We start from the raw sequence: 13,982 nt of genomic DNA on the forward strand, positions 1-13,982 counted from the left end.
TATAAAGTTTCAATCTGACATTTAGAGAATGGATATATAAATATTCAACCTATTGCTTCAGTTATACAAAATACAGTTAAATTAATAGACTGGATAGTAACCATTTAAAATATCTTTTGCAGTTAACACCATTATTAAACTTAGAGCTGAACTAAATATAGCCTGTTGTCCAAAATTTAGAAAGGCCAAACTTGTACTCGTCTTCATTGAAGCAAACTCATATTTCTTTAGTGAAACATCATACCTTTCTGCCTCATATTTTTCGTTGTTGAAATACTATAAGAAATAAATTTTATATAAAGATAATTTATAAGACTAAAAAGAAAAATTTACAGTTAACTTGGAATTTATAGGTTGAATATAACTAATTCAAGAAAAAGATTTAATTCCTTCCGATGGTACAATAAATCATCCTAAATGTTGGTAAACATATTTTGTAACCGTTTTTTTAAATGCGTTACATATCTATTTGCTATTCTTTTGTAAGATAGTATAGTTAAAACATAGTGAATGTTTCTATGAAACCGTATAATAAAGACTTACTTTTACAGTTTCATAGTTGAGAAGAGAATCCATAGCCTTATTACTTGCATCATTTTCTGCTTCATTCATATTTAATCGAAATTTCGTTCTCCATCGTGTAACTGCAAGTGTAAAAACTGCATAAGTAAGAACGCATCCTAATGCTATACTTGCGTATTCCGATCCACATTTTAGTCCTAAAATCGTACTGACCAAAATTAATTCGAAAACTGTAGGAACAACGTTAAATACCATTGCAGTCAATACAAAATTAATGCCTCGACTTCCTCTGTCAATAGTCTGTAATAATTTTTTTTTATCGTTAAATAAAGAAAAATTAATGATCCAAACATTGAAAAATATTTACAAAAACTTTTTCTAAAAGCATAAATCATCATCTTAGGTATTTACCTTAGTTAATGCACCGGTCCGTCGAGACAAGTGAAATGATAAATCAAGATTATGTAAATGTAAAAATACATTTTTGGCTATTTTATGAATTGAATTTTGAGCAACTTTTGCAAATACTGCATTTCTTAATTCATTAAAACCTGCTGCACCAGCACGAGCAATACCATCTGTGTTAATAAAATATTATTTAACTTTTATTTAAAGCAACTGCCTATTTATATTAGATTATCAGGTAATTAATATTTCATATTATTTAAGAGCATTAAAATAAGTAATAGTTAGTGTCTTACATCCGACAAGAATTGAAGTGGCTACAGCTGCTATTGCTTCTGGAGATGATCCTAAATTCTGAGTTGTAGTCATCGTGTCTATTCCATATTTAAAAAGAAAAGGAACAGAAACATTTAATAATTTTGCTCCAATCAGTAAAGAAATTGCAATTTTTACTCTATTCCTAATATCTTTTTCATTCTACAAAAAAAAAGAATTTCTCAAAGTTAGTAAAATGAAAATTTTACTTCTCAAAATAAAATTATAACAAAGAAATTACACCTTTGGCCAAATGTGAGAGAACATTGCTGTTATCATTTGAGATGTGGTTATAGACGGCGAATTTTTAGCACCTATTGCTTCTCGATCTAAATTTGAAATTCCAGGATGAAAGCAATGCCTTTTCTGTTGAACTGATTTGCCATTTATTATACCTACAGAGGCTAAAGCATTTTTTACTGGATTAAACAGTATCTTAGAATATAGAACACTTTTCTTCTTTTGCGCCTCATTTAGAGCATTACCGTTGCAATACTGAAAATAAGATTAACGATATTCATTTTTACTATATTTACTATTTAAAAAAGTCTTACTTTAATTGAATAAATGACCTACAACCAAAAATACCGGTTACTATGCTTTCATATGCTATATAATATTTTAAGTTTTTCTACACAGTTTGATTTCTAGAACATAAAACCAAAACTATGTTCCACTAGTGGCCCTCTGCCCTACTTATATGAATCTTTATAAAATTAATTGAGCTGAAGAACGTAACGTTAATTGTTTAACGGTTACAACAACCAATTTATTAAAGTTTGTTCAAATTTTAATCATTACCAATCGAAAGAGCATTAAAAAATGTGCCAGAATCCATGAGTTTTATTCCAAATTTGATGTCGGAAAGATTTGAAAAATCAAAATTAATTTAACCTTTCTCAAACGTTAACGATTGCGTTATCGGGTGCTTATTAAATTTTGATTTTTCATATCTTTCCGACATCAAATTTGGAATTCCACAGTGGGCCAGAAGGCGTTCAAAACTGGCCAAAAGTCCAAATGTCTTTAAAAGTTCCTGAAACTCGTTACTCGGGGGTTTTCGGGGTCGCTGATTACGAATCTGTAGTCAGATTTTCAAAATTCAAAATGGCGGATCCAATATGGCGGACTATGTCTCTAAAAATTGATTCAAATGGCCTGATATTTGTTACTCGGGGTTTTCACAGTTGATGTTTATAAATCAAAAGTCATATTTAAAAAATTGTAATAGGTAATGTATGCTGAGTTTCTATTTCGCTTTAGTTGAAGCTCGTCAGTACTACGTAAACGATTTTGTTAGTAGTATACCGGAGCAAGGTATATTTACATTATTTACAGTAGAAATTATTTACAATATGAACTATTTACATCATTTACAGTAATAATTATTCAGATTATTTACATGAATAATTACAAGATTTGAGGTATCAAATAATTTATTTGTATCAAATAATAGTTACTTAATAACCTTTAAGCCAATATAATTTAAAATAACATATTAATTTATCTTAAGAAAATATACGACTTCACCCCTAAAGGTTTGAAAAGACAGTATAATCTCATGATCACACTATGCAGTGTCCACTAGTAGCATGGAATATTTTGGAAATTTTTTAACTTTTATGGCAAAAGTAGCAAAAAGTAGCACGTCTATCTTAAACTATACGTTTCAAAGAGTGCTTAGAGACCTTGACTGACTTTATAGGAAGCGGAAACTAGGGGAAGAGTCATTCGGAAATGAAACATGTCATTTACGACAGCAACAAAGAAAAGAAAATAATGTCTAATCAAGACAACTGAATATGTAACTGTTTGATTTAACTGTTAATTTTAGCTCTATTGATGTTGATTAGTAGAAAATTTATGTTTAGAACCTAAAAATCCAAGTAAAAATAATTAAAACAGACATATTTGGTGTATAAAAGGTAGAACAAAAATTTTGAAAATTGAAGATGTAATCGAGTAGTGCTAATACAATAATGTATTATTTGACAAAATATTTTGGATATTCGTAGCAAATCTATCTCTGAAAATGATTACATAATTGTCATCTATCAATTTAAACCTTGACTTTTAACCAGTTTTGAACGCCTTCTGGCCCACTGTGCACTCTACAGAATGCATGAAAAACTTTTTGAGGATGATGCTCAATATCGGTTTCCACAGAAAAAAGAAACGAAAACTAGATGCGACTATGGTTCAAGCAAAGCAGCTGTATGTTGCCCCTGTTTGGGCTTCGGTCCTAAAGATCCACAGCATATCTGGTATAGACTTCTCTCGGCTCAGAGAGAATAGTGTAAGCCTTCAGAACGGCGTCTACTTGCTCTGTTTTGATACTCGGAAGATTACCACCAATTGATTTATTGGCGATGGAAAGGCAGGAAATTTTCCAGCTTAACAAAAATTTGGCGGGTACTTCAGAACGTAGCGATAGACTCAAAGCAGAAATACGTAGAGAGTCCAGAAATAGACTCATTCAGAGATGGCAGGAGAGATGGGAATGGACCTACCCCGTCTGATTCCCTACCTCGCCACATGGTTATTTTGGTCAGTACTTTTATAGATTTAAAATAGCAACAGACGCGAAATGTGTGTACAGCAGCGGATTGGGTGACGACGAAGCAGCACACGCTCTTTTTCTGTAGGCCACTGGCGTGAACTTAGACAAACAATGTTTTTAGCAGTGGGCACTGAAGTCACAGCTGAAAATATGGTTTCAATTATGTTGCAGAGCGTTGACTCTTGGAAAGACGTTGAGTCCTTCATTACGCAAGTAATAAACAGGAGGATGAGGTTGGTCTGAAGAAATCTTGCGGCTCGACTGAGTCCTCGTAGAGGACGGAGGAGACCTTAATTGGATTTCCTCCCTCCTCCGTTGGCACTTAGTTTAAGGATTTAGGTAAAGAAGGAAGGTAAGGCGATTTCCACTGGCGATGTGCATAGTTGGACCGCAATTCCGTCTCCCAGGTGCGAATTTTCCGTCGGCCCATGGTTGGGCTAACTTTGCAAAAGTTGGGACAACTTCACCTGCCAAAGGGTGGGCCAACTAGCGAAATGATAACGATTTACCACCCATTGGCACCGATGGTAGGCCCGACAACTGATCCCAAAGTTGGTCCGACAACTTGTCCCAGAGTCGAACCAACAAGCTGCATAACCCATAGCTGGACCAACTTTCCGACCATCGGGCCAACCTACACCCAAAGTTTGGCCAACCAAACTTTTTAAGTCTTTTAAAGTATGTCTCCCGTAGTTTTGTCGACGGTTAGTCCAACCTTCACCCAGAGTGTGACCAACCATAGCGTTTAAGTCTTTTAAACTACATTTGCCGAACTTTTGACGATGGTCGGGCCAACCATCACCCAGAGTTTGGCCAACCACTGCATTTAAGTCTTTTAAACTACATTTCCCGAAGTTTTGACGACGGTCGGGCCAACCATCGCCCAGAGTTTGGCCAACCATAGCGTTTGAGTCTTTTAAACTACGTTTGCCGAAGTTTTGACGACGGTCGGGTCAACCTTCACCCAGAGTTTGGCCAACCGAAGCATTTAAGTCTTTTAAACCATGTTTCCCGAAGTTTTGCCGACGGTTGGCCCAACTCTGGTTTAAGTTGGGCCAACGGTTGGCTTTACTCAGCATGCCATAGTTGGCATGCAAAGTTGGCACGACCTTGGTTACTTGTAAATACCCAGGTTGGACCAACTTTGGTTACCAAACTTCGCTTGCCAAAGTTAGGCCAACCTAGGCCCAACCATCCAACTCTGGCAGCCAGCCTAAATTCGCACCTGGGCTGTGGAATTAAATAAATGTGTGGTTTTTAGTGGGTCGGCCAGAACAAGAGCGGTCATCCCCACATAACCTGCGAGTATTGGCTCCAGGTACTCGAACCACCAATGGCTATAAATGCTTTCATTCTAAATTTAATTCTTTATTTTCTAAATCAAATCGTAATATTTTTAATTTTATTGAAGCTTCAAAGGACGTGCAATACAAAGTCTACATAAAAATGAAAAGTAGGGGTAAAAAATGCAAAGAGAGTATTGCTTTTTTAAGTAATAATTTTATATACAACTTATAAAAATATTTACAAATACATTACTACAAAAAGAAAATATTATTTTGATGTCGCAAATTGTGTGTTAAAATAACCCGCAACAGTTTCTTTTTGTACGCTTTTTAAAAAAAATTTAGATTAACAATTTATTTAACTTTTTTAAGCAATGGCCTAAAACATTTAAAAGTTCTTCTACAAAATTTATTGCAATTAAAAAACTTTTACTTTTACATTTGACATTCTTCATTTTTTTCAAACTTTGTTCTAGTTCATATTTCTTTTTATTAAGTATCTTTAAACCAAAAAAAGCTACTTTTGATATATCATCAGAATCAAAGCGTTCACAATAAATCTTTGTATTCCATTCTTTTTGATGTGATAATGTAGATAAAACAAAAAGTGTATTTCGCGCATTATAACTTAATCCTTCACAATTGAAATACATATTTACATTCATTTTTTGTTTATTCAGATAATTTACAACATTATTTGATAATCGGTTAAATTGTTCTATATCCAACATTTTAAACATAACATTATCTAATGGATTTTGAGGATTTATAAATCCATATTCCATATAAAGTTTAAGATTGTTATGTGCTCCATAATTTATAAATACTTGCGATCCTTGTTTATATGATTTTTGAGAATTGATTACATAAAATTCTGATTTACCTCGCTTAATAAATGAAGCCGTAGAAACATTTTCACAAACATGATTAAAAAGATCTAAAAATGGTGCCAATGCTAAATTGTCATTTTCAACATTAATATCAATATTATCATTGTTGTTTAAATAAACAGCTCTTGTATTAACAGTGTAATATCCCCAAATAAATGCATTATAAGTTAATATTTTATGTAAAGGTAAATTACAATGTAAACAAGACTTCTTAGCAATTTTTAATGATTTAACTATCAAAAGATATGAAGTTTTAAGTTTCTTTGAAAGTAAATCCAAATGACTTTTAATAAATTCTGGTAATATATTTTTTTCACTCTTAAAACAAAATTCTGGATTAGTGTAAGATATCGGTAAAGTATCAATATATGGTTTCCACCATGAAAAATTATCTAAATGTTTCTCGTATACAATAAAAACAGCAAGAACACTTTGAGCATCGTAAATAATGTCTGGCAAAAAAATATTGGATATATAACTCTTTGAAACTGTTTTTGTCGTTATGAGAAATTGTTTTGGCAATTCTAAGAGATCATCACCAGCTTTAATATCTCTCAATGTCATTAGACCTCGACCAGTTTCTGAAAAGATATGAGGCACTAAATGACATTTAAACATTTCATTATTAACTAGCATCCAAGATTTTAGATTAGCTGAATTTACAGTACAATCAACAGTTTCGTTTTTGTCATATTGTTCCTTTTTCTGTTGACGTTTTCTTTTAATTCGACCCATTTTTTAAATCTGTAGAATGAAAACAATGATATTTGTAAAGTAATTCGAATACTTAATAATAAATATTTGAAACTACTTACAATTTTAATTTATACTTGCATTTACAATTAATTTCAGGTCAATGTATTTACTTTAATTGGAACTAATATTAAACTGAATTCTGAAACAGAAATACGCTTAACTTCAGTGATGATATTTAGAGCAATTAACTCTCTTTGCAAATTAAATTTGAAAACTATTTTGCAAACAACATAATTTTAGTGTTACATTTTCACTATAGATGCCCTAGTTTCACTAATCGAACACAAGCCGAAATAGAATTGAAGAACAATTACATGATTATTCTGAAAAGTGAAATATTAAATTTTAAAAATGTCGACCACCATATTGGATCCGCCATTTTGAACTTTTGAAAACAAAATACCGGTTTCGTAATCAGCGAGCCCAAAAACCCACGAGTTTCGAAGCAAAATAATTTGAATAATAAAATTTTTTATTTGTTTATAATAATTAACTAACTGTAAACTAATTGCCTTAGTGATCGTCGCGTGAAAGCATTAGTAATCGGCAATAATATTAAAATATGAAAACAAAACTTTTTAAATTGATTTTCTTATATTAAGTATAATTATAGCAATTATTATTAGGTATTTGAATGGATATTTTTAAAGTTGATGCCTCTAAATATTATAATAAAAAGTAGTCAGTTATAAATGAAAATAATTATTTCCTAATTTATTTTCGTACGTAGTATCAAATTTTCTTTGTAATAATTACATTGTAATATACTCAGAATTCACTTGAAGGACCTCAATCTTCTTATTGTGTTAACTGATTTTATTGAGTTGACTTTTGGTGGGGAAAAAGTATAATTTATTTGGAAATTTTATTATTGTCAAAGGGTTTATTGCAACCTTGTAATTTTGGAGTAGTGTTCCAATTCAGTTTGAATGGCTTGGATTTAGCAATCTTAGTTTCTTTATCCTTTATTTTTTTGTGCTAAATTAATTCACTTACAAGTAAATCTACCCAAGTGTTATACTCTGATTTGAATGAAACTTGGCACGTTTTTAGAACTCGCAAAAATAAGAGATACGTATTTTTTTATATGTGCTTAGATGAAGGTTTAGGGGGTAAAACCACCCCCTAATGTGCTAACCCCCCGCCCAAAAAAAAGGCATAATAATATCCAGGGTTATCAAAAGTATAATTAATTTCCATTAAACATTGGATCTAGGGGTTTTTTAAGTCGCTGATTACGAATCTGAGGTCAGATTAACAAAATTCAAGATGGTGGATTCAATATGGCGGAATAATTTTTAAAAATTTATCGGATTCTATACAGTATTTATTAATTATAGTATATTAAAAATCAACAATATTCTACACATATAAAATTAATTAATATTACAAACACTATTTTTAATATTCGAAAATTTTAGTTTACTTTTTGTTTATTTCTGAATATTTATAAACTGAATTATCGGAAATTTAAAATAAATTATTAATGGAAATTATTTATATTATGTTAAATTAATGATTTTTTATGTTGATTAAACGTAATTCGTTCTTTATTCTTTGCAAAGATTTACTCATTATTTTCAAAAATTCGCGCGTCTTAGTTAACAGTTCAATGTTTATCCGCAAGGTGGCAAGATTTCGATTCTCTCACTAACAAGACGCGTTGCGGAGTATATATAAGAACAGATGATTTTTGAGATAGAAATATTACGAATTTTCGCCCTTTTCCCCAGGTAAAAGGGAATTTTTTGCATGCAAACCGTATACATAAGTTGTTTTTCAAGGCTAACAAATAATAAGGTTTTAAAAATTATATCAACCAACCTTTTTCAAGGCTAACATATAATAACACTTTGAAAACTATATTAATCGGTTTTTTTGAAAAGCCACAAAATAATTATATTGGATCCGCCATTTTGAATTTTTGAAAACAAACTTCAGATTCGTAATCAGCGACCCCAAAAACCCCCGAGTAAGAATTATTAGTCGAATCCGATAAATTTTTTAAAAATATTCCGGCATTTTGAATTTTTGAAAACTAACTTCAAATCCGTAATCGGCAACTCCAAAAACCCCCGAGTAAGAATTATTAGTCAAATCCGATAAATTTTTAAAAAATATTCCGCCATTTAAAATTTTTGAAAACTACCTTCAGATTTGTAATCGGCCACTCTAAAAACCCTCGAGTAAAAATTATTAGTCGAATCAGATAAATTTTTTTTAAAAAAAATTCCGCCATTTTGAATTTTTTGAAAACAAACTTCAGATTCATAATCAGCGACCCCAAAAACCCCCGAGTAAATAGTTTCAATTGAATTTGAGCATTTTTTTTAAAATTCCATACACAAGATTGTTATATTATAAAAAAATTGAATTTGGTCGACATTTTTTATCCGTCATTTTGAATTTTAAGCAAATAAACTTCACCATCTGAAAGCTTCAACATTTTGGACGCGATATTTCAAGGTTTTACGAACTTCTTCGGACTCATAGTATACCTTCGAAAAAAAGTGTCGGTAACTTTTTGTTTTTTAATTTTGAGTACAGATTCTGAAAGAGCGATGTCCAAGACGTAAGGAATAGATCTTATGGATTTTTTTAAACCCCTGTTCGACGAGAAAATTACGATCAAAAATTGTCTCTAAAAATGTGTCCGTCCCGCCTTTAAAGGGTTAAGGAATTATTAATAATATTAATAATTTATTTAAAAAAATTTATGTACTTTCAAATTTTTATTTATCGTCATTTCTGACAATTACAAAAAAAATTCTAAAATCCATTAAGATTTATAGGCTGTAGACAATTTTGAGTCCCGTTTTTTTTAATTTGTCCCACTGTATAGTATAAAAAAAATTTAGGTTATGTATTTACTTAAAAAATATATTCTTATATTTTATGACAGAAATTCTAAATTCACGGAGGAAATAATTTAAAAGAATTTTTATTAATAAATATTTTATTGAAAATATTTCATTATTTATTTCAGAGTAAATTTATATTTAACCGGTGAATGTTTTTATTTCTCTATATACACATGTCAATATTTTTTTTTTTAGGCTTAAAATAAACAATTTTTTTTTTATTTTGTCAACACTTAATTTTATATTGTTCATTCGTCAACTGTCAAATTAATTTATTTATTATCAAATAGAAATATAGTTTATTATTGTGTAAAATAATAAATAAAAATTACAATTACCCTAATTCCAATAACCGAAAGTGAATTGGAAGATCTCTGTGGAAGATAAGTTGTCCAAAGTATCATGCCATTTGTGCTGTTAGTAGTATTAATAAATGATCTTTTAGAATAAAATGTTCGGTTGTTTTTAAAATAATGAACATGCTTTGAAAAAACAAATTTTAACATATTTTTATTATTGATGTGTACACTTATATAAAAACATTTCGATTTAAACACGGAAAGAACAATCAAACTAAGAAGCGTCACTGCTTTAATTTCTATCGCACGTGCTTTAAGTTGCTTTTACAATAACTTTTTGACAAGAAAAAAATGCATTAAGGTGCTTTTATACCTTAAATTTCGATCAGATGAACATTATTTCTGGGCCGTGAAAATGCGTTAGGGCCCACTCACACCTTTTGGCTGCCTGCCTGCCTGCAGAAGTTGTCATGGCAACGTGAAGGAGTATCAGAGAGAGAAAATTCAAATTTACCCGCCGTGAAAATGACTTTTAACGCATTTTCACGGTCGAGAAATAATGTTCATCTGATCGAAATTTGAGGTATAAAAGCACCTTTAGGTATACAAAATTCAAATCGAGAGAGGGAAAATTCAAGATGGCCGAAAGCTGTGTGCCACATTCTCGAGAATATTACGTTGTGGAAGCAGCCTCAAAGAACCTTATTTATTGAAGAATCACCTTTATTCTTGTGTCACCGACTGCGTCATGGTTTTTTGACATTTCGTGATGTGGTTATGTTGCATGTTATGATGTGTATGATTTTTGTTTTTTTATTTTCAACAAACGTGTTTTTGAATAAAATTCAGGTTAATTTTTAATATTTTAAACAATTAAATTGATTTAACAACTATCTTATAAAATTAAATTACTTTGTTATATTATATTATTTTTTAACCAAACCCACATAACCTTGCCATGCGGAAGCCAAGGTATCTGTATACAGATTTCCCAAAAGTCTCTAAGCAAAAAAAAATATTATTAAAATAGTTAAAAATTAATAACAAAATGATATTAAAATTATAAGAAATTAAAATTAATAATTATAAATATTATTTTTATTATTACTGTTTTAAAAAATTTTTTTCTTTTGTTTTTAATCTTTTGTTGACTTACTTTATTTTTCAATCGAATTGTAATAAATTTGAGGCTATTTTAATATTTATTAAAAACGCAATAAAAAAAATTCTTTTACAGAAATGTGTAAATGAATTTACATTCGTTTTTTTTTATTAAAAAAACCTCAATTTCGAAAAATTGACGCTTGACCCCTTTTGTCATTTTACTCTTCAATTAGTACTTTTCTTAAATTAAATCTTACTTTTCTAATAAAAATCAAATATTTATATTTTTCTACACTGCCGTCGGAAATTGTGCGACATCTGCTTTTTCGACGACTATAAAGTGATTTAAGGCTACAAAAATATTAAAACTAAAATTTGTTTCCTTTTTCTTTTATAACAGCTAATAAAATTCTGAAAGAAATGACACCTTGTCAAAGATAATATGTTAATTTTTCAATTAAATATCAAAGAAAAAAACAATTTTCAATGTTTTTACTATTTTTTTTATTTCTCTGGCAAAAATTAACTCTCTAAATCTGAATTAGTAAAAATGTTTACTAATTTAAATTAGTGACTCACTTTTTGCTTCTGAATTAGTAAAATTTTACTAATTATTAGTACCTTTTACTAACAATTAGTAAAATTTAACTAATTCTAAAGCATAAAGTGAGTCACTAATTTAAATTAGTAATCATTTTTACTAATTCAGATTTAGAGAGAATATTTTTAAACGTTTTTGGGCCTTATTGGGATCGTATTTTGTTATACAATTCAAATTATTTAAAACAATATTCATGTCCACATTCTTCCCTAGCGTATGCAAACCGTGAGAGTTGGCTCAAAAAATTAAAATTCAATTTTACAACAAAATATAATATTTAAAAATTAAGTAAATAGACCATCTTAAACTTTTCTAATTTATGTAAGTAAATTTAAGATTTACATATTTTATTGATCTATTTTTGTCATTTAAATATTAATCATAATTTTTTGACTTTTTTTGAGCCAATTTTCACGGTTTGCATACGCTAGGAAAGAATGTGGACATAAATTGTTTTAAATAATTTGAATTGTATAACAAAATTCGATTCTAAGAAGCCCAAGAACGTTTAAAAATATTAATTTTTGCCAGAGAAATAAAAAAAAAAGTAAAAACATTGAAAATTGGGTTTTTCTATATAATTGAAAAATTAACGTATTCTTTTTGTCAAGGTATGTCATTTCTTTCAGAATTTTATTAGCTTTTATTAAATAAAAAAGAAAAAGTTTTAGTTTTTTAATATTTTTTGGAGCTTTAAATCACTTTATACTCATTGGAAAATCAGAGTTCGCACAATTTCCAACGGTAGTGTATATATGTTATTGTAACAAAAATTTTGAGTTTAGAATGGACCAAATGACTAAGGATGAAATTAATATTAGACGATTATTAAGAATTTGTGAATCAATGGCTAAAAATGATATAAGTTCAAACTGGAAACTGGAAAAGGTATTTAAAAAAAAATTTTTAAAAGACGCATGAATAAGCACTAAGGCTTATTTTTTAGAATTATTATTTCGTATGTTAATAAAAAGTTCATGCGTTTCTTTTTTCAGTATATAAAAACTTTAGATGGCATGATTGAAACACTAAATAATTCTGCATTGTGAGTATATTATCTATATAATTAAAAATAAATTAAAAGTTAGATTATTTTGTTATCAATAAGATATAGAATATTCTTTTTATTTTTCTTTTTTTTTTACTCACTTCACATTTAGCATTCAGAAGCTAAGATATGTAGATTTCCAAAAGATTCCCTAAGCGGAAAAAAAATAAAATAATTTTTTTTTTTTTGAAGAAAGACTTTTGTAGAATTAATTTATAATAATTTTAGTAAACCGCCAAAGGATACTGTAGGAGAATACATAAAGAGAGTTGATTTTTTAAAAGGTATAATTGGAACTGTAAAGCTTAAAGACACAGTAGAGAAAGTAGTTGCCACTCAAATGGTTTCGTCTGTTATACACTCTACAGATGATTCCCATAGTTCAAACATAATGACGCAAATACACCAGAAGACAAGTTCCAAATATAATAAAGAATTACGTTCAGAATTATTTAAGTCTACAGGTTGGTAGTTTAGTTGTTCTTTGGTTAAATTACAACTATATTTATAAATTTAGAACATAAAATAATTTGGAAAACGAATTACAACTTATACTTATTTGTACTTCTTTTTTTTTTATTTTCTTATTATAATTTTGTCATTATTTTTGTTTTTAATTTTTAGGTAAGAAAAGTCAAGAATCAACAGACTCTACTTTAAATTCTGATGATTTAGACGCAGTCTTAAAATATAATCGCAATATGCATGAAAATATTGCAAATAATATTCTTCTAATGACAAAAAGTATGAGAGAGCACGCAACAATAGCAAGTGGAATTATTCGAAGGGATATAAAAACATTAGAAAATAGCAATAAAGTAACTGAGGGAAATCAAATGAGTTTAAAGTCTGAGTCTCTTAAACTTACTGAACATACAAAATCAAATTGGAGGTGTTGGGTTTGGATAATGGTTGCTTTTGTATTGATAGTATTTTTCAGTAAGTAAAAACAAAAAAAAAATAAGTGTTTTAATATTGAAATAATATTCAATAATTATATTGAAATAATTTATGTTTTAATTTTCAGATATGATCCTTTTCATGAAGGTTGCAAAAAAGAAAATTTAATATATTTGAATATTGTTGTTGTTATTTTAATTCGTAATGGAAGAAAATCTTATGTGTATAAGAACAGTTTTAACTATTTGGTATAATATTTAAATGTTTTCTTTTTAAATAAAAGTCATTATGCATTTCTTATTATTGTACAGTAATGGAAATATTAATAAATTTTATGTATTTATTACAACCTATCTATTACTACTCAACCTTCTGTGCCAAAAAATAAATCTATTGATACAATAATCTACTTTTGTCGAGAATTAAATAAATCTT

The 13,982-nt window shown here is 29.1% G+C and overlaps 2 protein-coding genes across 6 annotated transcripts in view; one reads left to right on the forward strand and one right to left on the reverse strand.

The window, feature by feature from the left end:
* Positions 1 to 10,199, reverse strand: part of LOC127285116 (iron-sulfur clusters transporter ABCB7, mitochondrial) — a 26,743-nt gene extending 16,544 nt beyond the window's left edge. Inside the window, exons 1-6 of one of the 3 annotated variants that reach the window (XM_051310940.1) lie at positions 9,934 to 10,198; positions 1,486 to 1,737; positions 1,224 to 1,404; positions 934 to 1,100; positions 544 to 822; positions 102 to 276 (exon numbers count right to left, since the gene is read on the reverse strand). In XM_051310940.1, coding sequence (XP_051166897.1) covers positions 102 to 276; positions 544 to 822; positions 934 to 1,100; positions 1,224 to 1,404; positions 1,486 to 1,737; positions 9,934 to 10,101 — 1,222 coding nt within the window. In that variant the 5' untranslated portion in view covers positions 10,102 to 10,198. Of the gene's footprint in view, positions 1 to 101; positions 277 to 543; positions 823 to 933; positions 1,101 to 1,223; positions 1,405 to 1,485; positions 1,738 to 9,933 lie in introns of all 3 variants that reach the window. The other 2 variants (XM_051310939.1, XM_051310938.1) reach the window with 2 other exon arrangements.
* A 414-nt stretch (positions 10,200 to 10,613) lies between these two features.
* Positions 10,614 to 13,896, forward strand: LOC127285126 (vesicle transport protein USE1). 3 transcript variants are annotated; one of them, XM_051310962.1, is made up of 6 exons: positions 10,614 to 10,743; positions 12,385 to 12,487; positions 12,595 to 12,644; positions 12,876 to 13,111; positions 13,272 to 13,586; positions 13,675 to 13,896. In XM_051310962.1, exons 2-6 carry the CDS (start codon positions 12,386 to 12,388, stop codon positions 13,713 to 13,715), a joined length of 744 nt encoding a protein of 247 aa, XP_051166919.1. In that variant the 5' UTR covers positions 10,614 to 10,743; position 12,385; the 3' UTR covers positions 13,716 to 13,896. The 3 variants fall into 3 exon arrangements, with proteins under 3 accessions (XP_051166919.1, XP_051166918.1, XP_051166920.1); XM_051310961.1 differs by having other exon boundaries at positions 10,708 to 10,866; XM_051310963.1 differs by lacking the exon at positions 10,614 to 10,743 and adding an exon at positions 12,070 to 12,210.
* The last annotated feature ends 86 nt before the right edge of the window (positions 13,897 to 13,982 follow it).

Source organism: Leptopilina boulardi, unplaced genomic scaffold (genome assembly GCF_019393585.1).
Source record: "Leptopilina boulardi isolate dan_hultmark-lab unplaced genomic scaffold, ZJU_Lbou_2.1 LbouV2_330, whole genome shotgun sequence".
In the NCBI taxonomy this organism is placed as follows: domain Eukaryota; kingdom Metazoa; phylum Arthropoda; class Insecta; order Hymenoptera; family Figitidae; genus Leptopilina; species Leptopilina boulardi.